Source organism: Aulonocara stuartgranti (genome assembly GCF_965226115.1).
Source record: "Aulonocara stuartgranti genome assembly, chromosome: 18".
In the NCBI taxonomy this organism is placed as follows: domain Eukaryota; kingdom Metazoa; phylum Chordata; class Actinopteri; order Cichliformes; family Cichlidae; genus Aulonocara; species Aulonocara stuartgranti.
In genome coordinates this window covers 26,446,026-26,468,895 of record NC_138954.1, presented here as the reverse complement: position 1 = coordinate 26,468,895, position 22,870 = coordinate 26,446,026, and the positions used below count along the sequence as shown (strand labels likewise).

The 22,870-nt window shown below is 39.6% G+C and overlaps 1 protein-coding gene across 1 annotated transcript in view; it reads right to left on the bottom strand.

Annotated features, from left to right (window-relative positions):
• Nucleotides 1-17,288, bottom strand: part of fggy (FGGY carbohydrate kinase domain containing) — a 17,824-nt gene extending 536 nt beyond the window's left edge. Inside the window, exons 1-15 of the mRNA XM_082513184.1 lie at nt 17,159-17,288; nt 16,671-16,864; nt 14,792-14,903; nt 14,272-14,423; nt 14,001-14,089; nt 13,563-13,678; nt 13,312-13,440; nt 11,338-11,441; nt 10,795-10,902; nt 10,465-10,526; nt 10,002-10,164; nt 3,960-4,034; nt 3,703-3,823; nt 3,166-3,260; nt 21-82 (exon numbers count right to left, since the gene is read on the bottom strand). Of these exons, the coding sequence (XP_082369310.1) occupies nt 21-82; nt 3,166-3,260; nt 3,703-3,823; nt 3,960-4,034; nt 10,002-10,164; nt 10,465-10,526; nt 10,795-10,902; nt 11,338-11,441; nt 13,312-13,440; nt 13,563-13,678; nt 14,001-14,089; nt 14,272-14,423; nt 14,792-14,903; nt 16,671-16,853 (1,571 nt within the window). The 5' untranslated portion in view covers nt 16,854-16,864; nt 17,159-17,288. The remainder of the gene's footprint in view (nt 1-20; nt 83-3,165; nt 3,261-3,702; nt 3,824-3,959; nt 4,035-10,001; nt 10,165-10,464; nt 10,527-10,794; nt 10,903-11,337; nt 11,442-13,311; nt 13,441-13,562; nt 13,679-14,000; nt 14,090-14,271; nt 14,424-14,791; nt 14,904-16,670; nt 16,865-17,158) is intronic.
• Between the last annotated feature and the right edge of the window lie 5,582 nt (nt 17,289-22,870).

Here is a 22,870-nt window from a genome sequence, read left to right as displayed (position 1 = left end):
CCTGTTGCAGAATTCCTCACCTCTGGACTTCACTGTCAGGCTGGACGACTTTCCCCACTTTAGCCATTTTTTCCATGGCCTCCTGAAACACAAGACACACACATGAATTTCATTCAATAAATGATAGCACACTGATTCAGCTTCATGTCAGCCATGACCCAGTTATAGTAAAAGCAGCAGCCTGCTGCTGTGGCGGATTTTCTAATTAATGCAGTGCAGGGCCCCTCTGCTGTCTAAACCTACAAAATCCATGCAGCTGACTGTTTGCAGCTCGGAGGCTCAGACAACACAACTGCCTGCTGTGTCTATGTTCGTAATGGGTTGACAGGTGCATCCTCGTCCAAATAACAGCATCGTATTTTTAGTCTGTCTGGCTTTGAGGCTGCTCAGAGTTGTGGAGCTGAGACACAAAGAGATGATGAGTTGACCTGACACAAGATGAATCCATACCTGTCTGTAACAAAAGCCAGCACAGTGCATTGCTTATTATGTAGTTTGGTTCCACCTAGCAGATGCAGGCAGTGAGTCAGTGATTATGTATGACAAAACCTATGTCATGTTTGACCTCTGCTGTGTTTCCATGACACTACAGCATTTAATGATTACACTGCAAACTGCTGCAGACTGTAAACTGTAAACTAAACATTAAAATACCAAGTTGACCTAGATTAAAGAGACACGTATTTCGTTTTTAAGTACTGCTCAACTGCTCAAAACAGCTGCACAACACAGTCTTCTATGATGCTGACAAAAAAAAGATGTTGGCTTTTACAAAATAAACTGGGATATATGCAGTTTACATTTAAGTAGCAGGGGCAGTCTCTTTAAAAAATGCTATCCATATTGTATTTATAATGAAGTGGTTATCATTAACATCCCTTTAAAGCCAAGTTTCAGAAACATGGGATTACTTATATGTTCTTCAAATGCAACCACTTCATCAAACGTGTCCTCTTTGACTGAAATGTATTTATGTCAAGGTGTGTGCTGTGGCAGGCAGGATGTAGGAGCCAAACGGAGGACAAACTTAAAGCAGCAGCTTTTATTGCTGGGAATACTTTTCCATAGAAAGAAACTTCCCAAAAAACAAACCAAAACTTTGAACATATAAAATAGAAACTAAACTGGAAACTAGTAAATAAAAAACACAAACTAGGAAAAGAAACACAGGGACTGAGAACTAGAATTTCATCAGGAACACGAAGGGAGAAACACAGCACAGTGAGGTTACGATGCAACAAAGGGCAAAGGGAAACACAGGGCTTAAATGAGAGGGCAAGACAATGATGGGGAACAGGTGGGAACACAGGTGGTACAAATCAGATATAAGTCATGTCCAAATTCATGGGCTGCATCCTCCTGAGGACTCGGCCTTCGCGGTCTATGTGGGCCGGGTCCTCAGAAGGTCGGGTAGGCCGGAAGTAAACGGCTGTGAAATTGGACGGTCTAGCCTTCAGATTTGCGTCACCGCTGTCTCGGTGGAGTTTAATAAACTCAGCTGTCTGCTCCTTGCTATCTGAAATATAACAGGACACTGGCGTAAATTCTCGACCATCTCACACTTCTGTTTAATCTGTTTTCTGTTTGACGTTTATTCAGCTGTGTGAAAAACCACCCGGGGGATTAAAAAAGTTTTTTTTTTAATCTAATCTAATAACTTGAATCTCAGCCAAACCGATTTACTCACAAACAAATACAACACTGAAAAAAGCCAAACAATAACAATTTTAGGTTGTCTAAGTGACTTATATATTACGTTTAACCTGAGTAGCAAAAGTCCGCGGTGATCTGAAAATGATGTGCCAGGAGTTGTGCCGTTCTCTGCGGCTTCAGTGACCCTCGAGCTCCCGGCTAGCTATCGAGCTGGTGGGTAGCAGACGTCTCCGAAAACGTCGGAGCATTTTTGCAAATACGTGATATCTTGATAAACTGAGCAGATATTTGAAGTTTACACAGCTACATTCTGGTCTGAAAATATGTTAAAAGTTTATTTTGTGACCCAGAAAGATTAGTATGAGTAATTTAAAACTTAGTAGCGGCCGCCATTGTTGAAAACTGGAATTGGCTAAGCCACACTATGAATTCTGGGATATGGTGGGCCACGAAGGACACACCCGACCCATCCTTCAAATTCGGAGAAAAGGAAGACACATTTGTCGGCTGCATTCGGAGGAGTCTACGAATTTGGACAGCCTTCGTCGCGTCGCTGTGACGTAATCGGCCTACAAATGTGTCCTCAGGAGGATGCAGCCCATGAATTTAGACACCCCCATAGTGAGACAAAGGAAGAAAAGCAGAATACATTAACCAAGGACAGACTGTCAAAGCAAAAGTAAACAGGAAGCATAACACAGAAACGTGGACTTGATACTGAGACAGAGGAACATGAAACACAGAGACAAAAGTAACAAGACGTGGGACATAGGGAAGACATAAAGACAGAAAACTAAGACTAAATATACAACACACGGAGAACAGAATTAGACCAAGAACACAGAGGAGGCACAGAAACAGAACAGAAACCGAATAACCAGGAACTATAAATATAATACAAACGGAAATCCATAATTCAAAGAGTACAGCTTAAACCAAAAACACAAACAGTGCCGTGAAAATTTAATGTTATTAAATTATTTTAAAAAGCCAGTCACAGATTCTAATCCTTTTCTAACTCTGTTAAACAGAAAAACTGTTAAAATGAACAACTTACCCTACAATCGCTGAATGTATTTTGGGAAGCCAGCTCTTAAAGTCAAATTGCAGACTGGAGTAAAACACTATGCACCTCCATCTCTACTTGTGCAAAAGAGCAAATCCAAATTTCCACTGTGACAGCCGACAGTGTTTCAGTGGATTTCCACCGGGATACTTTTGTTATGTTATTGTGTTGGTATTGTGACATATCAGAAAAAACTTCCAGTTACGTACCATTCGTCAGGTGTTTATTTGACGAACGGTCATTTGGTACTAGCAACCCAAAGTGTGCCAAAAAATATCCCCCATACCTTTACACCATCAACACTAGACCGACCTGTTGATACAAGGCAGTTGGATTTATACTTTCATGTTCTTTATGAACTTTAGTGCTTAATTACGTTTCAAAAGCATTTCCTGCCAAATCCCTCAGATGTTGTTTGACTCATGTGTATTGTAACTTCACTCTACCTGTATAGAGCTGTAGTGTCTTGATGCACATGCTCCCAGCACTGCTGCTCCCACTAGCACAGCTTCAGTTTGGTCTGGCAACACTACAGGCAATCCTGAGAATGAGATTGAAGACATGGAATGGGCTAAAGCTATCACAGAACTTATTTTACCTTTTCCTCTCTCCAGATCTTCTCTGCCTGAATGTTCTTCAATGTCTTCATGTATCATATTCCTACTATATATTAATTATTTTTTGTTGTTGATTGTCTGTATTCTAAATTTACTTCAGTTACATGTAAGTCCATCCTAGGAGTAACTTCTTCTGTCTTGTTGTGCTGTGTTGTTAAAAAAAGACTTTGGGGGACTCTTTAAACTTCAAAGTTGGCCACTGGAAGCTGCACATAATTAAAATTTTCTTCTTAATCTTTATTTCATGGTTAAGTTATTGAAATACTAATACAAACATTCTTTCTTACTCTCAATAAATTATAAATGTACATACTGTGCAACTGTGTTTCAAAATATACATATAACCATGTTATTGGTATTTACTACCTGTAGTATTAGCATGAATCTGTACAAACAGGTTGTTTTTGCTCAATCCACCACACAGGAAGAGGGTTCTGATTTCATGTCCTGCTTCTTTCATGGCCTCCAGAATATGAAGTGTACCGAGCTGAAACCAGAGGAGGACACACAACAGGAATAAAGTTACAAGAAAGCAAATACAACCTCCTTTGTACTTAAAGGTGCTAGGGTATCAGTCTGAGAGAGAGGAAGTCATTTGAAACACAAAACGCCATCAGACTCACAGCGAGGGCTTGCATGGTGGCCAGGTAGAGAAGGGCCAAGTCATCCAAGGTCTGGGACAAAGAGAGTCCAACTACCTGCAAAACAGTAATGACACAAAAATACCAGCAAGGGTGTGATCACCGTCTAAGATTTTGTGAAAGCAAGGCTGTCATCCAGTGTTTGGTGATTTATTAAAAACAGAGGTTTTCATATTCCATTCCTTGGCTTTCTGTTTCCTGGAATTTTAGATGTGGTTTGGCGCCAGTAATTACCAAAAAACCCAAAACAAAACATGGATAACCAAATATAATAACAAGTTAAACTCACAAAATAGTTTCTTTTTGATATGATTAGTGAGGGACCATAAGCTAAGTAAGCCAATAAGAGTAACAAACTAAATTAATGGCATTTTATTGTGTAATGGGAAATTAATTTGATTTGAAGTCGAGGGGACAGGAAGAGAATAGAAAGGCTGCTGAGCACAAATGCATGAGTTAAATGTGAATTTCTGTCTATGTAGAGAGCAAAATATATGTTCATTGGTCATTGTTATATTATCTGAAACAGATCGTATAAAACTGCCAACTTGAACCTATTCAGTCCTGTGGGGAGTTCAACAAATAAGGTTAAGGCACAGGTTTGAACTGTCTTGCTGTGACTTACAAAATCAAATCAGTCATTAGGATCTTATCTCATTTGCTTTCCCTGTACCAAACCAGCACTCTAGAAAACACAATCTGTGGTTCTGCAAAGTTAAATAAGTTCAAGTTAAATTAACTATTTCCCCATGTGCTGAGTTTTAATGCTGATGGACCATATTTCAGGAGACACTTTGATATGTCAAAATAGGATAAACACAGTTTAATTGAACAGAATACAGCCACTGTTAACCTTATTAGGAGAAAAGGGGGTTTTCTGGTTGTAGCTAGTGAAAATAATTCTCTTCCACACCACAACTAAAATAAGTCAAATCTGTGGATGTGAAGTTTTTAAAAGAATAAATTTAAAAAAATTGTTTCATAATACAATCAACAGGTAAGTTCTGGTTCTTATTCTTTACTAATCAAGGTGATAAGAAATAACGTAAGTGGAATATGTATATTCAAAATCAGTGACTTCTTTGGCCAGGTGTATTTAATAATTTGTAAAATATATCGATATATATATATATATCGCTTTTTAAATTGTTTCAGTTATATTTATGGGATTGCAATGATAATAAATCTTTAACAAAGATATCAGAGATTGAAACAAACAAAATAGAAAAATAATCCCTTCCTCAAAAATGTCATGTGACAACCTAATTTGCACATGGAATGTTGACCTTGTCGGGAACTTGGCTGCATCACTAGAATCTTATATCAAACATTATGCTGTTTTATAATTCATAAGTAAACAAGAGACACTTCAAGTCAACCATTTTCAGTCAACACACCGGTTTGTTCGCAGCTATCAAACATTCGGCATCGACTACGACGAATTTAAACACATTTGGATCCTTCACAGAGTCATGTTAGTCAGCAAGGTACCAAAATGCCTGAGAGAGAAAAAAAACACCAGTCAACAGAGAGCGATGACCCCAACACTCCTCAGTGTATTGAATTTGAAGAACTTTCAAAGAGGAGAGAAACTTTAGAGTTGGACATTCACCAGACCACCAGCCAGCGAGGCTAGCTGCCAGGCCACGCGGGCACCACCAAGAATATTAAGAAAACAGAAGAAAATACAGTCAACTTGGTCATCAGATTGTAAGGTATTCATTAAATTAAATGGAACACCAGAGCAGGCAAAAGTTCTAGTCCTCAAAGAGATAAATATAACTGATAAATCAGAACGCAAAGCAGTGCTAAATATGATGGTATTTGTCCAAGTTGTACAACCAACTCAAATGTCTGACAGTTTTCATGTAACAACTCATATAGATATTCCAATTTAATAAACTGATTTTCAAAATGCTTTGTAAAATGGCGATTCCACTCCTCATTTCAAAATCCATTTCCCTTTCCTGTTCGCTCAGGGATGAACATTTAGATTAGCAACTTCATTTTAAAAATCCTGCTGCAATGCAAATTAGCCAAACCGTGGGATGCAAAGAGCTCTCTGATTGGTTGGACGGACACATCGCAAATTTTACATTGCAGCTGTACTAGCTAGCTACGTGTTTTGTAAGCTGCGGTGCTCTTCACAAATAAAGCTTGAAGCAGCTCAGACTGTTAGAACCAACACTGAGGCCTGTTACATTTATACAGTGTTAGAGCAATGGCTGCAACCTACAGCCTTTAAACTAGCGATTAAAATGCTGACAGTAAACTCGTCAGTCCAGATGTTACCACATTACTTTATGATACTTAGAGTTAAAGAAACTGAAACAGGCTGATTAAAATAACAGCTGTCAGTTCTCTCATTCCTTATATCAAGACTGGAGATCACATTACTGATTTCAGTTCATTTAATATGTGAGTGCACAGATTAATTCTCAACTGGACATAAACGATGATCAAAGGTTGTATATATGATGAATTCATCAAATCCCGGCCTCTAACACAGTGCGCTGAATCTTAGCTTTGAATGTCCAGTATATTCTAATCCATACAATTTAAGCATTCACTGCACCTACCTACAGTATCTACACCTGTGTGGCAAAGATACAGATAATGAAATGTAATTATTAATAAAATATACATGATGAAAAACAAAAGCTGAAATTGATTCAGTTTAGTACTTTTCTCTGTATGCTCTGTGCTTATAAAGGCCTTAAATTCTGTGATATACAGGGAGTGCAGAATTATTAGGCAAATGAGTATTTTGTCCACATCATCCACTTCATGCATGTTGTCTTACTCCAAGCTGTATAGGCTCGAAAGCCTACTACCAATTAAGCATATTAGGTGATGTGCATCTCTGTAATGAGAAGGGGTGTGGTCTAATGACATCAACACCCTATATCAGGTGTGCATAATTATTAGGCAACGTCCTTTCCTTTGGCAAAATGGGTCAAAAGAAGGACTTGACAGGCTCAGAAAAGTCAAAAATAGTGAGATATCTTGCAGAGGGATGCAGCAGTCTCAAAATTGCAAAGCTTCTGAAGCGTGATCATCGAACAATCAAGCGTTTCATTCAAAATAGTCAACAGGGTCGCAAGAAGCGTGTGGAAAAACCAAGGCGCAAAATAACTGCCCATGAACTGAGAAAAGTCAAGCGTGCAGCTGCCAAGATGCCACTTGCCATCAGTTTGGCCATATTTCAGAGCTGCAACATCACTGGAGTGCCCAAAAGCACAAGGTGTGCAATACTCAGAGACATGGCCAAGGTAAGAAAGGCTGAAAGACGACCACCACTGAACAAGACACACAAGCTGAAACGTCAAGACTGGGCCAAGAAATATCTCAAGACTGGTTTTTCTAAGGTTTTATGGACTGATGAAATGAGAGTGAGTCTTGATGGGCCAGATGGATGGGCCCGTGGCTGGATTGGTAAAGGACAGAGAGCTCCAGTCCGACTCAGACGCCAGCAAGGTGGAGGTGGAGTACTGGTTTGGGCTGGTATCATCAAAGATGAGCTTGTGGGGCCTTTTCGGGTTGAGGATGGAGTCAAGCTCAACTCCCAGTCCTACTGCCAGTTTCTGGAAGACACCTTCTTCAAGCAGTGGTACAGGAAGAAGTCTGCATCCTTCAAGAAAAACATGATTTTCATGCAGGACAATGCTCCATCACACGCGTCCAAGTACTCCACAGAATGGCTGGCAAGAAAGGGTATAAAAGAAGAAAAACTAATGACATGGCCACCTTGTTCACCTGATCTGAACCCCATTGAGAACCTGTGGTCCATCATCAAATGTGAGATTTACAAGGAGGGAAAACAGTACACCTCTCTGAACAGTGTCTGGGAGGCTGTGGTTGCTGCTGCACGCAATGTTGATGGTGAACAGATCAAAACACTGACAGAATCCATGGATGGCAGGCTTTTGAGTGTCCTTGCAAAGAAAGGTGGCTATATTGGTCGCTGATGTGTTTTTGTTTTGTTTTTGAATGTCTGAAATGTATATTTGTGAATGTGGAGATGTTATATTGGTTTCACTGGTAAAAATAAATAATTGAAATGGGTATATATTTGTTTTTTGTTAAGTTGCCTAATAATTATGCACAGTAATAGTCACCTGCACACACAGATATCCCCCTAAAATAGCTAAAACTAAAAACAAACTAAAAACTACTTCCACAAACATTCAGCTTTGATATTAATGAGTTTTTTGGGTTCATTGAGAACATGGTTGTTGTTCAATAATAAAATTATTCCTCAAAAATACAACTTGCCTAATAATTCTGCACTCCCTGTAAATTCACTGTTCTTTATGGTCTTATTCAATGGTAAAGCTCTTTAGAAACATTACTGATGGTTCTTAGGAAAAGCTAAATAACTTAATCTGAGCTTTCTTTAACAATACTTCCTGTATTAAGATGAGTCAACAGCTAACAAATATAAACTGCTATGTAAATTATTGTTTTTTGGCAAGAAAATGTATTCTTTTCAATTGGATCAATGAAAACCACCAACAATAACTCAGTGGTATAAAGAAATCTTTAGAATCTTACCGATGGAAAGACTGAGTGCAAAACTAAGCAGTAATGACGATATCTATTTGGAGGGGCAGCCCCACTCCAATGGCAGGATGGGTTTGTCAGGACAAATGTGTAAATGGGTGGTATACCCAATTATTTACCATAATGTATTAGTTTTCCTTTTACATGTCTCAGACTGCTTATTGTGTTGCTTCTTGTTTTTTGTTTTGGGATTTATTTTTTTTGTTGTTGTTGTGGTTGTTGTTTTTTTGTGTCAAAAAATCAAAATAAAGAGATTAAAAAAAAAAAATTAAAAAAAAAAGATAAGTCAACAGCTTTGAGTTGGATAACAGGGACCAGTTCAAAAATAACTCACCTTAATTGGAAAATGTAACAAAAGTAACGTGTGACTAGGGCTGTGCGATATGACCAAAATCTCATATCCCGATATAAGAATTCTATCGTCCGATAACGATATAAATCCAAAAAATGTAACATTTTCTGTAAATTCTGTGAATCTCGGGCAGCTCGACTTGCAGGAAGTGTTTCCAGCTGCGCGTCATGTAGCTGGAGTCGAGTGTTTTAACAGATGCATGAAACTATACATTTTTAGACATAAGTTGTAACGGCCGCCGTTTTCTTTGTGAGTATTTATTACACAGCGTGCTGCAGGGAAAAGCCTGTTCTGACGTTTGAGTCTAAGGTTTACTTTTTAGCACCTGGCGGCTCTTTTTTACTTCTCATCCGTAAATACTCTGCATCTTTCACGTGATTCAGTTTATTTTGAAAAGTCTCAACAGGATCTTGAGCTTTATTGTGAAAGGTTTATGTGGAACATAAACAAGCGGACACGCGATGCTGTTACCGTCGTTGTTGCTAACCACAACGCATAAAAACAGGCGCTTGTCCATCCGTAGTGTGATTATATTAAATATAAGAGAAAGAAAGAACTTTAATAAATTAATATAGCCACTACAGTGACCATCAAAACGATGAAAAAATATTGCCGTAAACAGTTTATTTTGCGACACCACGAAACAAACGATAGTGTAAAATGAAACGATAGACGTTTTTATATCGTCATCCGATATATATCGTTATATTGAACAGCCCTACGTCTGACTTTAATCATTTGCCCTCATTTTACAATGGAATTTATGTATTTGTTTTGATTAAACCTTTTAAATGTGTGACAAATGAAAAAAGTGCAAAAACAGGAAAGCAGCCAGTCAGAGCTGCGTATATGTTGCTGCTTCTAAAAGCCTCACACATATATGTGGAATCATTGTGGAATTCATTCATAATCATTCTGTAGAGCATGGATCTTTGAAACACAGACTTCCACGGGCATAAGAGAACATTAAGAAAAGATTAAGAAAACCCCAAGTGCACAAAAAGGAAGAAACATTCAAAGCAGGCATACCCTAACTTAAAATCTGATACTCACACATCCAACACAACGTCAGTCTACACATATCCTTCTTTTTAAGTCATAGCCTTTACCATGCCCTTCAAAGTTGGGTCAGCCAGGGGCGACCTGTTTCCATGAAAGTCCGGCCACACGTGAAGACTGGACCCTAGCAGATCGACAGCAGAGCAGGAGTTGGCCATCGAACTCAAATGGTTGTTCAAGTAGCTGTAGATATTCTCGCCAGCAAAAGGAAGCCTATAAAATTAAAAACACTGTTGCCAGGACACCTAAAATGATAGCTGATATTACCTATATTAATGCCATGGTGGTTGGCGAGCATGAAATCTATATTCAATCTTCAGCAAACGTGAAGTACCGTATATCAAAAAATTTAACTTCCTATTCCTCCAGAGAACAGTTGAGTTGCACTGAAAGCACATTACTGAGCTTCTAATCTCCCAAAAGCATACTTGACATTATTCTAGCCCAGCTGATGAGGATCACAGATGTGCAAAAGCATTGTTGGGAACTGCAGTATTAAAAGCATCAGCTGACCTCTGCTGAACCTGTTCCTGGAGCTGGGTATATGCAGTGTGACCTTTCACCATGTGGTCAATCTGAGGGAGGAAAGAGGCAATACATTTAAACTGAAAAGGATCACAAATGACTGGTGGCCACCTGGCTTCAACTAATAATGTCAAAGCTGAATCTATATACATCTCAAAGCATTAGCTCCTTTTGTCAAACCAGTAGTTCAAATGTGAAAGGTGAGGAAAAAATAAGTGGTTTTGTCTCCATGTTTTCTGTTAGTATTGAGCATGAAGAGGATCTGAAAAATAATTTAAATATGAATGAAAAAGATCAAGAAAATATGAGTAGACTGACCAGCCTTCCTGTCACACTCTGCCCTCCCTCGTTGAGCCACAGTCCAGGCACCATGGCAGATAGGTAGGGCCCCCACACTCCTGGCACAAACCGAGGCTGCTCACTGATCTGATGGCACAGGAAATCTTTTAGTTAGTTTTAGTTGGAGGTAGATATTTTATAAATTAAAAGAGAAACCGCCGGACTAACAGGATATGCGTGCCATTTGCTTCTCATCTCAGAGTTACTGCAGTTGGCCTGTGCAGACAGGATAATTTATGTCTATAAACAATTTTTAACAATGCTCACATAAGTATAAACAAGTAATACAGATAGAGTGGCTTTTAGAAAGATATCTTATCAGACTAGTTAAGACAGATTGTGCACCTAGGAAATGAAGGTGGTGAGTACACGATTAATCATCAGAAGACGTTTTTATTAGTCATCAGGAGATTTTCACAGGAACATATACACAATCACAAAGGCCACTGGGGAACAGTACAGTAGTAGACTAGCACGGTAATTTTACACCAATCAGGTGAACAGCAGCTGTGAACTACTGACCGCCATGTGACAAGTTGACGTTCCACAGATCAGCGCCATGCGTGCAGTGATCGGCAGACCCTCACAGGGCAAATGAAAACCTTTCACATCAGCACCGATCACACCTGGAAGGAGGAGGTTAATGTTGCTTTATTTAACACTCTTTATTTTATGCAGGGGAAAAAGATACATTGTAATAATTAAGTTGTTGGGTTTTTTTGCTGTCATCTAACACAAAGTGTCAAAGATGCTGCTAGAGCTTTAAATCCACATGAATGAAATTGTGCTCCAACCTCTTCGTAGGATTCAGCAGTGACGCTAACTGCTGGAATAATGTTTATCAAGCTGGTTTGAGTTTAAGGTGGGAGGCCAGTCTCCATCACTGTGACATGAACAGAAACTAATGGTGCAGAGTGCTGTAACCTCTCACTGACGCAGCAATGTGTGATTGGCAGAGGTCACGGTTGAGGGTCAAAGGCAAGAGTTCACGACGAGTTCAGCTCACAGAACAGATCCAGATGGTGAGGATTTCTGATCCTGAGGAAGGTCTGCTGCTGCCCTGACACTGGTCAGAAATTCACTAACATCTCAGGCGGGTTTGTTATTCAGTTTATTTCCCATAATATTAAAGATGGGAACATCTAACACACGCTAGGCACCTAATCCTCATGTGGTAAACTATAGTTGTTGAAATATTATCACATCATCCATCTATTATCTCCCTTCTCACTTCCTTCTTCCAGCAAACTCATAAAACCAAAAAAGGTATTTTATTTATTTATTTATTTTTTGGTAACTAAGTACAGTCACAAGTTGTCGGCTGGTCAAGCAGGTTGTTTTCACTTTTCAGTGAGGATCACACTATCCTGATAATTAGCGCTTTAACTTGTGGCAGGTCATCCACTGATCAATAGGCATACATTTCACAAAGAAGTGCAAAAATGCTTCCCCTATCTCGAAGGCTGAGCCCAGCCACACCACAAAGGCAACTTGTGTTGATTTCTTTTATTTGCGAGCACTAGAGACAGGGTGAGGAGCTCAGACATCAGGAGAGAGCTTGAAATAGAGCCAATGCGCCTCCACGCCAAACATAAACAGCTTAGATGGTTTAAGCATCTGGTTAGGAAGCCTCCTCCTTGGAGATTCCTTTAAGAGGTTTTTCTGACATATGCAATTTGGAGGACAATCCAACGTAGACCCAAAAGCTCCTGGAGAGATTATATATCTGACGCGTCATGGGAATGCCCCGGGATCTCCTAGAAAGGACTGGAAAAGCCGTCGGGAGCACCCTGTTTAGCCTGCTGCTACTGTGACGTGGCTTTAAATAAGCAAAATATAATGGATGGATAAACTAGCATCTAATATAGAACTACCATCAAGCCCAAATTTACATTTGTCCATATACATATTACTATGATGTTTAAGTTGGTTTCCTAGTGTATTCATGCACCTACAAAAATAATGATTTAACTTAGCACATGCTTTGTTTTGGAGTTAAAGTTTAAACTTTGCACACAGGATACTGAAAAGCCACAGCCACAAGTGGAAATTATGAAATATTAAAGTCTATTTAGTAAATGTTTATATTAAACTTTGCTCCTTAAGGAATGAACTTCTTTTTTATTGTGACCCTGACACGTAGCATATCAAAATATCAACTTTGCAAATAAAATATCAACTTTGCATCACTGACATTTTATGCCTTCATTTTCCTTTCAGTACCTCTAAATAGGCATAACAACGCGACAGCATAGAGCAATTTTTACTCCTCCAGCATGTCTGCACCACTCCAGCACACCATTAAAAAACAGCTACACATCTCTGGTGTGTGATGACTTGGCTATGTGATTACCCTCCATGCTTTCACTATAGCTTTCATATGGAACAGCCTCAGTCACAGGCTGTGTGAAAGCGGCTGCAAACTGAGTAATCTCAGCTTATTCATGACAAGAAAATACTTTTGTTTTCAAGTAAGTGTGATTCGTCATCTGATACCTAAGCCTCCAGCATGGGCATCGATGAGAGAAGCCCCAACTGCAGTTCCTGGGTCCAAACCCAAATCTGCTGCTGCCTCCTGTGTAAGGCCCTCTCCCAGTGGACTTCCTGGAGGACACGTCACACTGCCTGGATGACAAAATTATTTAAAATTTTTAATTCTTAGAATTTAATAAAGGACACAAAAACTGTAAAAGATATAAGAAATAATCAGTCAAACTATCTGAATGTATAAAATGTCATTTTCTGGCCTATTTTGGAGAAGTTATTTTCCAGCAGGTCGTCCAGTCCAATGCTCGTCCAGAAGCTGGCTTCCCATCCTTCTGGAGGGCAGTAGGTCCACTTACACACCAGAGTACATAAAGACCTGTGCAACATTGGACAACATGCATCCACTTGCAAATACTGTAGGATAATAAACATGCTTTATTAACAGCACACATTAGATACAAGTATTTTGTGAAAACCAATGACTTTGTCCACACATTTTACAACGGATTAGGCAACTGCATCTTTTCTTTTTAACTGAGAACAGAAAGAAGACTATTGTTTTTAATGGGGCAGCAAATATGTTTGAATTAATACAAGGGGTTTTAGGCCTGCTAGTGGTGATCCTTTTCAAACCTACCTCCTTTTTTTATTAGACATACATAAGTGTGTAAGTCTCCGTAACATCATCGACAGCTCACCTCGTTAAAGAGCCAGATGCCTTCCAAGACAAGAAGTCTGGAAGATCAAAAAAGTGACTGGCTTTGTTCCAGCAGTTCTCCTTTAGATTCTGAATGAGTGAAAGACAGAGTGTGTGAGAATAAAAGCAACAACTGTATGACAAATATGCTAAGGCTAAAACAGTAATAAAAAACAAACAAAAAAAAGCCCACCAGGTATCTGCTGAACAGCCAGTACAAAGAGCAATAATAAAACATGCAGAGATCAGTGGTGACCTTGTTCACCTCTCACCTCTTTAAGCCAGAGCAGCTTAGGGGGTTGCATCTCTGGTGACATGACTCCCCCTACCCTGCTGAGGACCCTGTGGCCATTTTTTGTTATACGATCAGCCTGCTCTGTAGCACGATGGTCCATCCACATCACTACATTCCTTTGGGGGTCACCTGGGAAAAGCAGTTCAGTAAGGGAGAAGGCAACAAACACCAGAGAGCTAATATTGGATATAATATTGTATCTGTTAAGACCTGATACATAAAACTGTTGTCATGGATAGATTTCATCTTGGAGTACAAATTCAGTATTTAGCCAAAGAATTTGGGTCATGCTTTTGTGTCTTGCTTAATAAGCAAAAACATGATTCAAATCCAGCTCCAGGCTTCTACTCTGCAGCCGACTATGACCTTGGACCTCACTGTGGAGGGGTGATTTTTTTCCCCCCTGAAGGATCAATGCTCAGCAAAAATGGGGCTTACATAACCAATGCTTACCAAGCATTCAGATCAGATCAAATGCAATAAAATAAATCGCTTACCTTCCTGACTGACGGGCACAGGCTGGAAGCTTTGGTCCAAAACCACTAGAGAGCAGGTGGCATCAAAGCCAATCCCCCTAATCTGGCTCTTCTCCACACCGTGAGTAACTTTCTGGAACAAATACACGCAGTTGTTTTTAAATTACATTTCCTCCGTGCATTTACTCATCCTGCAACCGTAAGAGGGCACGAATACATTTACCAACTTATGATGTCAATTTCTGCCTTTCATAAATAAACAGCTGTTCACACAGGATGTGTGCTTGAGATTCCCAACCAAGTGCACATTGAAACCTAGGGAGTACATTGGCAATACATAGAAAAGATTTTTCAGCACAACACGTTTACAACATGTAGTGAGTCTAATACAAGTTTATTCCTGAATATTCCTTGCCCATGAGGTTTTTGCCTTCCACTGAGGGGAAATTACCACTACTGATGATTTCAACCAGCATTTTTAACAGGTATTTTTTTAAATTTTTTTTAGTACAGTTAAATTTACTCACATTTTTCTCATTACATAAACCTCTGTTAACTAAGGTAAAACATATTCTTTGCCTTAACCTAATGTGGATGAATCATGCTTCTCCCACAGGCACATTTGGAGCCAGGAAAAACCCTGTAATGTTAATTTTTTTGTCGCAGAGACCAGTCATCCACCACATATGCCAGCTGCCGAGTATATACCTCCCATAACTTAAGGCAGCTGTTGCCAAAGTGTGTGTGCTGCCATTAAGAGTAGAGCCTGACCAATACTAGATTTTGGGGGCCAACTTAGGGTGTAAAAAATGATCTGATACTAATATATGCCCTATATTCTTTAGACATACAGTAATGCTGTATTTACAGGGGAGTTCTAAATAAAAGGCAAATTGATTGGGTCCTGCATAACAACTTTTCAGCAATGTATTTCAAACAAACTAGTTTACAGTGTAACAACAACACACAGCTTAATTCTAGACCACTGGTTATAGTGTTTTGTGTATTGGAAACAATGGAGGTGCAACATCTTGAAGTAAAATGTCTTGATGCATGCGCAATCATTTAGGTAAGGAAATCCCAAAAATCATCTGGATGTAGCCTTTTCAGTGGGAGAAACGCTTGGTCACTCATCCCAGTGACTTTTTCAGTCTCAGCTGACTGCAGGTTTCCCCAACCTTATAAACAGTGCCTTTGCACAATGACTGAAAGCCATTCCTCAGTTCTTTGTGAATGGTCCTCATGGTCATGACACTTGGCATATTAATGATCAAGAAACTGAGCTCACAGCCCATTGTTCTTCAGTGGTGCTAGTTTAATTAATTATGCAAATGTACTGGTAGTAAGAAGCCTACTGCAACAGCTGAGTTTGAACTAGGAGGGAATTAAATGCAGAAAGTTAGCAGAAAAAGCACGAGTACAGTAGCTAGCTAAAGGTAACCAAAATGGTCAAAATAGTAAATATATTTTATATTTTACCTAAAATAGGTGCTGAATAAAAAGACGAAATAACTAGCTTAAAGTAATTATAGCAAAGTAAGCGAAACATTAGCATATGACAATACACAACGACTGAAAGACTTACCGAGAGTTAGCTAAAAATAACAAACGATGGCTGATGTAGTGAAGAAAATGCTGAAATAATTAGCAGAGAACAATGTAAGGGCGGTAGGAATATTAAATAATACGTTTTAGAAGGAATTTTTAAATAATTAAAACATATATATAATGAAGAAACTGCTTTTTTTTCTTTAGCTGCTAAAATACTATTAACATCCATGCTAAAAATTAGCTAAAATGAACACATGAGTCTGTGTTGGTGTATCTGTGCTCAGACTGCTGCTGTAGAGGGATGGATGTATATTTTTATAACACACACTGAGGCCATAAATCATCCCACCTTGACAACTGTGCAGCATTTCTCCCAGATCTCAGTGGAGGACTGGACATAGTGGTCAGACTCCGGCTCCCAAATGCCGATGGGCTCCTGTGCAGTGCTCTTCAGCAGGCCCTCCCTGGTCACTAGTGCAGCCCTCACACTGGCTGTGCCCACGTCCACTCCAACATAAAAAACCTCTGCCATGAGGAGATGACCTGAAAGTGGGGGAGGAGGTTTATTATTAACCAGGTTACATTACCAGTGTCGACCTTGAGCAGGTTATACAAATTCAAGAAAAACGCAATTATTAAGGCAACTTGCGTATTTTGCTTTTGAAAAATTTCTTCTTTTTAGCATCTTCACACACTCCTGCAGACGGTTGGAGGGCAGGAATGTGTGAAGTGCAGCAGCAGCTGGTAAAACAGAGTTTTCAGCAATAATAACAGACTAGTACTTATAAAGTACTTATTAATAAACAAATAGGACGCGAGTGCGTAATCTGAACTTACCCAGCGATTAAACAATTATTTTAGTCCGCAGAGCATTTGTGTTGATCGTTCAAGTTTGTGATCAGGGTACTTTCAGAGTTAAAGCATTGCTTTAACGCTGCTGGACTTCAGAGTCGGACGGAATGCGAAAGCGGACAAAAAGCTTATCGTATGCCAAGTTGTTCAGGCATTTTAGCTTCAGAAATCAGCTTATTCACTTTTTCATCATGCCATATTTTTATATATACATTTAAATATTTTTATATTTTACATTTATATCTTTTATTATCTGAAAAGTCCAAGTTTACCATTGAAAACATTTTGACTTTTTCAAAGTGTGCAGAAAATAACTGCAATGCCAGTTGTGGAGTGCTTGTTATCAGAATTACCTAAAACTAATTAAAAACTGAAATTATTTAAATAAAAACTAGAAAATCTAAACAATGAGCGGGGGGGGTGGGGGGGACTGAAAGTAAACTGAATTAAAAGATTATAATTAAAAATGAAATAAAAATTTAAAAAAATAATTAGAAATAGAAATTATAATAAATCTGGTGGGGTGGACCAAAAGATCAGAACTACTGATTCCTACACAACATTTGTAATAAAGGACATTGGTGATTTCAGTTGCTTTTATGATATATATAAACCACAACTGGCCACAACTGATTGTGTGCTTAGTGGATGCCTCAGGCAGCAGACCCCTGAGAAAGAAGAGGAGAAAGAACAGGAACCATCATTGAGGACAGCCCCCTGCACGGCATGTACCACCAAGAAATCAGGCCATCAGACTGCTGAACACGTCATAGACACCTCAGCTTCACTACTGGAACTTCAACATTATGCACTCCACACTGTATATAAATGCCACTTGTTTTGCATATATTCAACTCTGTATATTTTATATATTTTATTATTATTATTATTATTATTATTATTATTTACTATTTAATTTGTAAAAATGTGTATACACACACACACACACACACACACGTAGGAAAATATTTAGTATACACATCCAGAAATGCATACACTATGCACTCGTTTGTGTTGTTGTGTTTGCACATCTCTGTTGCTTGTGGGGCTTGCACACAAGAATTTCACTCGCATGTGCTGTGCCAGTGTGCCTGCACATGTGATGTGACAATAAAAGTGATTTGATTTGATTTGATTTGAAATAGAAGAAGTGGCTGATATAGAGAAATCCTGCCAATGGCTTCACAAAGCTGGACTGAAAGACAACACAGGGGCACTAATCATGTCAGAAGAGGAACAAGCTATAAGCTCAAAATTGATAGAGGCTGAGGTCTACCACATCAGCTAAGACACGTGCCTACGTGCAGGCTGTGCAAAGATGCCCCTGAGACAACCCAGCACATAACAACAGGGTGCAAGCTGCCATTAGACAGGGCAGATGTGGAAGTGTATGCCGACATAGTATACAGGAACATCTCTGGAAGTATGGTCTGGAAGTCCTGAGGTCAAAATGGGATAGGAGAAGGCCTTAGTGGTAGACGTAGCTATACCAACCAATAGGAACATCAGGAAGAAGGAACATGAGAAACTCGAGAAATACCAAGGGCTGAGAGAGTAGAGAAGATGTGGAGGGTGAAATCGGAGAGCTCAAAGCAGTGACTGGAAACTGGGCGACTGGCTCAAGCGGATCCCAGGAATGACATCTGAGATCTCTGTCCAGAAGAGCGCAGTTCTAGGAACACAGCAAAGATACTCCAGGGTACCCTCAAGCTCGAGGGAAGGACAAAGGGTGGGGAATTTTATATAGTCAAGTTTTTCATTCTAAATCCTACCTTGTCTATTTGTGTTATTAAAGGAGCTAAGCAGCTGTGTAAAGGAAGTGCCGCTGGATGTGACCCGTATGTTTGGGCAAGGAATAATCAGCAGAGATGGACTTCAGAGAAAAACCAAACAGCAGGACAGGAAGAAACAGATGGTCTCCAACAAACAGTGCATGGACAGTGTTTGAAATCTCATCTGTCTCTCTCACTGGCCAGTGTGCATGTGTGTGTGTGTGTCCCTCAAGTCCATGCCTGAAGGTAATCAAAACTTTGTTCTGTTGATACATCAACACATGCACATACACTCTCTCTGTGTGTTTTGCCCTAATAAAGGGGAGGAGAGGGGAGGGGTGTTTCCGTGAAAGCTGGATTGTCCCACCTCTGTACAACAAAAGCAGGGCCTGTTGAGAGACAGGCGGGACCAGCTCCTGATTAGAAAACTCCATGCAGTGGAAACAGCTGGCCCAGCCAGGGAGGAGGAAAGCACTGTTATCTAAAGGCGACCCCGTCAACCCAGTAGAGAGGAAAAGCTGACAGAGAAACAGGAAGCATGGCCAGGCCATAGCGATAGTTTGATTGGAAACACTGCACGGTGGGTCTTGACACAGGTATATGGACAGAGTGGCCCAGAACGTTACCGTGTGATAGAAAGAAAGAACGTTTCTAAAGCATTCTTCAGGGTATCATACTTTAGAATGGGTGTTGCGCAGCCTTCTGATGAAGACAACATGTCATCTGGAGAGTGTTGACCTCAGGCTGCCCTGGTTATCCCAGCCTGTCTGTCTGGGCTGTTAACTTATTTATAGTTGGCTCGAGGAGAACATGTTTAATAATACAATGGGGTAGACCAGACAGACTGGACAGCAGCTGTCATTAGCTGGCTTTGTGTCTACCTATGTGAATGAAAGAACACATATTCATACATACAGTGCGGGGTGGTTAAGACTGCAATGCCAAAGAATGCATTCATTATGTTTATTTTCCACTAAATGGTGCCACATTTTTAGGAAAATGCATTCATGAGTTAAGTGTGGGGGCTGCACCCATGCTTCTCTGCCAGTACCAAACAGCTGTGGACTTTTATTTGGTGTCGTTTATTAGATTGGATGATTTCGTCCGAAGAAACAATACATATTGACAATTTAACAGTTTATTCATTTAACAAACAGGGACCTTAGTAGCATGTGGAAGAACCATACACATGCTCCTCTTCAAGCTAGTCACCAGCTTGGTCAGGCACTGCTGTGGGATGGCGTCCCATTCTTCAACCGACTTGTCGCAAGTCAGCCAATATGGTTGTGTTGGTCATGAACAGCACACCCACGAGTGTTCAGGGGGGTTGAAGTCAGGACTTCAGGCAGGCCATTCCATCTTCTCCACTCCCAAGTTCTGAAGGTAGTCTCTGATAAACCCCTCTCTGTGGAGGTGAGTATTGTCGTCTTAGAGGACTGAATTCTGTCCCAGACTGTGGAGACATGGGATCGCTGCTGGTTGTAGAATCTCATCTCAATATCTTGATATGCATTCAGATTGCCGCCAGTGACGACAAGCCTTGTTTTTCCATTGAGGGAGTTGCCTACCCACTGCTATGTCGTCCTGCAAGCCTTGACTGCAAATCTGTAGAAGACTGCCTACGGTTCTGACAACGTGAGGAAATGGTCTTCTTGTGGCGGCGGCATTTTGGGACGCCCACTTCAATGACTGTCTCTGACATTCCCCATTAGATAGAAGTTGGCCTTCAATTTGGAGATGATACTAGGGCTTACTCCAAATAATGCTGCTACTTGGTCTTATAAAACACAAGCTTGAAGTTGCACCATGGCACAAGTCCGATCCAGAACAGTCAAATGGGGCATGCTTGGAGCAGAACAACTGACTGCTCTGGCAGGGTCCATGCTCATATGCTGGGGTGTCAGCAGCTCAAAACAAGAGTCAATAGTAGAATAAGCTGTTTGACATAAGAAGAAAAGATCTGACAAGTTTTTCATGGGTTCAGTCCACATACTCAACTCTGCTGCTAAACCTGTAAATGCATTTTCCTTACAAATGTGTTATTATTTTAGGGGAACAAAAGAAAGAAAGAAATTACCAAGAAAGAAAAAGCTGATTTCCTTACTTTTTGTGCAGATTTAGGGTTGGGTTAGCCTGTCAGTGCATAGGTATGTTGCTATCCCCTCATATACATCATTAAATCAATGGTCTTTTTTTTTCTCAGCACAGTTCAGTGTTAAGGTTGCCTAGAGTTTTTAATAGTGTGGCCTTATCAGCGTTGACAAATTTTGCTCAATAACAATTAATCCAAAATTACAGTGTTTAAGGAATTCACGTGTCATATCAAAGTCCTTCGAGCAAGTCTCACCACTCAGCATCCATCTATCGCAGGAACTTATTTGGGTATTTATTTCATAACATAATTAAAAATAAGCTTAATTTGATTGGCCACTACAGGAAACAAACACTCCCCCATCAATATCTTTAAAAAAATTATATATAGCTGTTAAATGTGCTGGCTTTCCCCTCAATATAAGGTTTTAAAAATGTCCCCTGGAAGTTACACCTGTGCCATCATCTTTGCTGTTGCAGACTTCATCTATAGATTGGTCACAATCGTACCTAAAATAGAGCTCCATTTGTATTTTACGATTATTTATTTTAACTACTTTTTATGTTGTGCAAAAATGCATTGTGAAATAAATATGTGTCCATAAATGTTTTAACTAGTACTGCACCTTAATCAAAACAAAAAGTTGCATGCTAGTTTATTTTCACGTCATGCCAAACATTTGACACACTCCAAACAGGATTACGCAACTTTGTTTTTTTTTAAAGCCACACATCAAAAAGAATGACTGACATCCTCTGCATGAACACATTCAAGAGAAAAAACACTCTAAAAGGCTGCTGTGGAAATTTACAAGCTGATGTTCCTTAAAGAGTGGAACAAATTTCTCCTGGAAGAGCTTTTTTTTCTGAAAATGATCAGCTAAATAAAATACTCTTTGGCTCAGCAGCTAACTTGATTTTATTGCATCATATGATACTGGTACTAAGAAAAACAGACCATAACTGCATAAATGTTTGTTATACAACAATGTTAGTGTTAGAGATGCACAAATCTTATAGTCTATTATAAATTTCATGTATAGAAACATGGAGTACCCATACAAGACTATTAATTAGTGCTTACGGCCTAGTGTACATTTATGTATTAATACTCATTTGTTTACATATAATAATTTTTTTGTTCTTATATTTCTAAGCTTTTTGGATATTACTTGTTTCCACATACTGTATGGCACAGATACACATTTTCCGAGTAAATATGTGCACTGCTGAGGACACATGCCATCTTCAGATAGCAAGAAATCAAAAAGAAACTTAAAACCAGCACAGGTGTAGGACCACATATTTTGTGGGCAACAAAGAAGCTCAACGTAAGTCAGGTTCTTGTTCTTTCCTGTCTTTAACCCTGCTTTACCAGCCAACCTGTGCCCACTTCCTCAAAAGTCCCGTGTAGTTCTTCCTGTACAGCCACACACACTGATCACCACAATTTCTGCATTTTCAAGCAGGTTAATTATCTCTTTGTTGTGATTTATTTTTTTTAATATTTAAGCCTGTGAAACCTACAGCCTTAAATCACATGTTCCTGATCCGAAACATCTTATTTAAAGATTCCTGGTTCATTTCCAATCAGCGCTCATCTCTGCGCACCCTCAGCGCGCACTTCGGGGGATAACTAGTAATTGAGCGGGTAACTAAATATTCAAAAACACTACGTAATCCCAGAGTACATTGCTCCACTGTCTGCATTACCTAATCCCATAAGCCATCGCGGTGGGCGGGGATATGGCCTGTTGTCAGAGCAACCTGCATGTCATTAGACACATCCCGCCTACCAAGTCATCTCCAGCCAATCGCTGGCTGTAGAAATGAC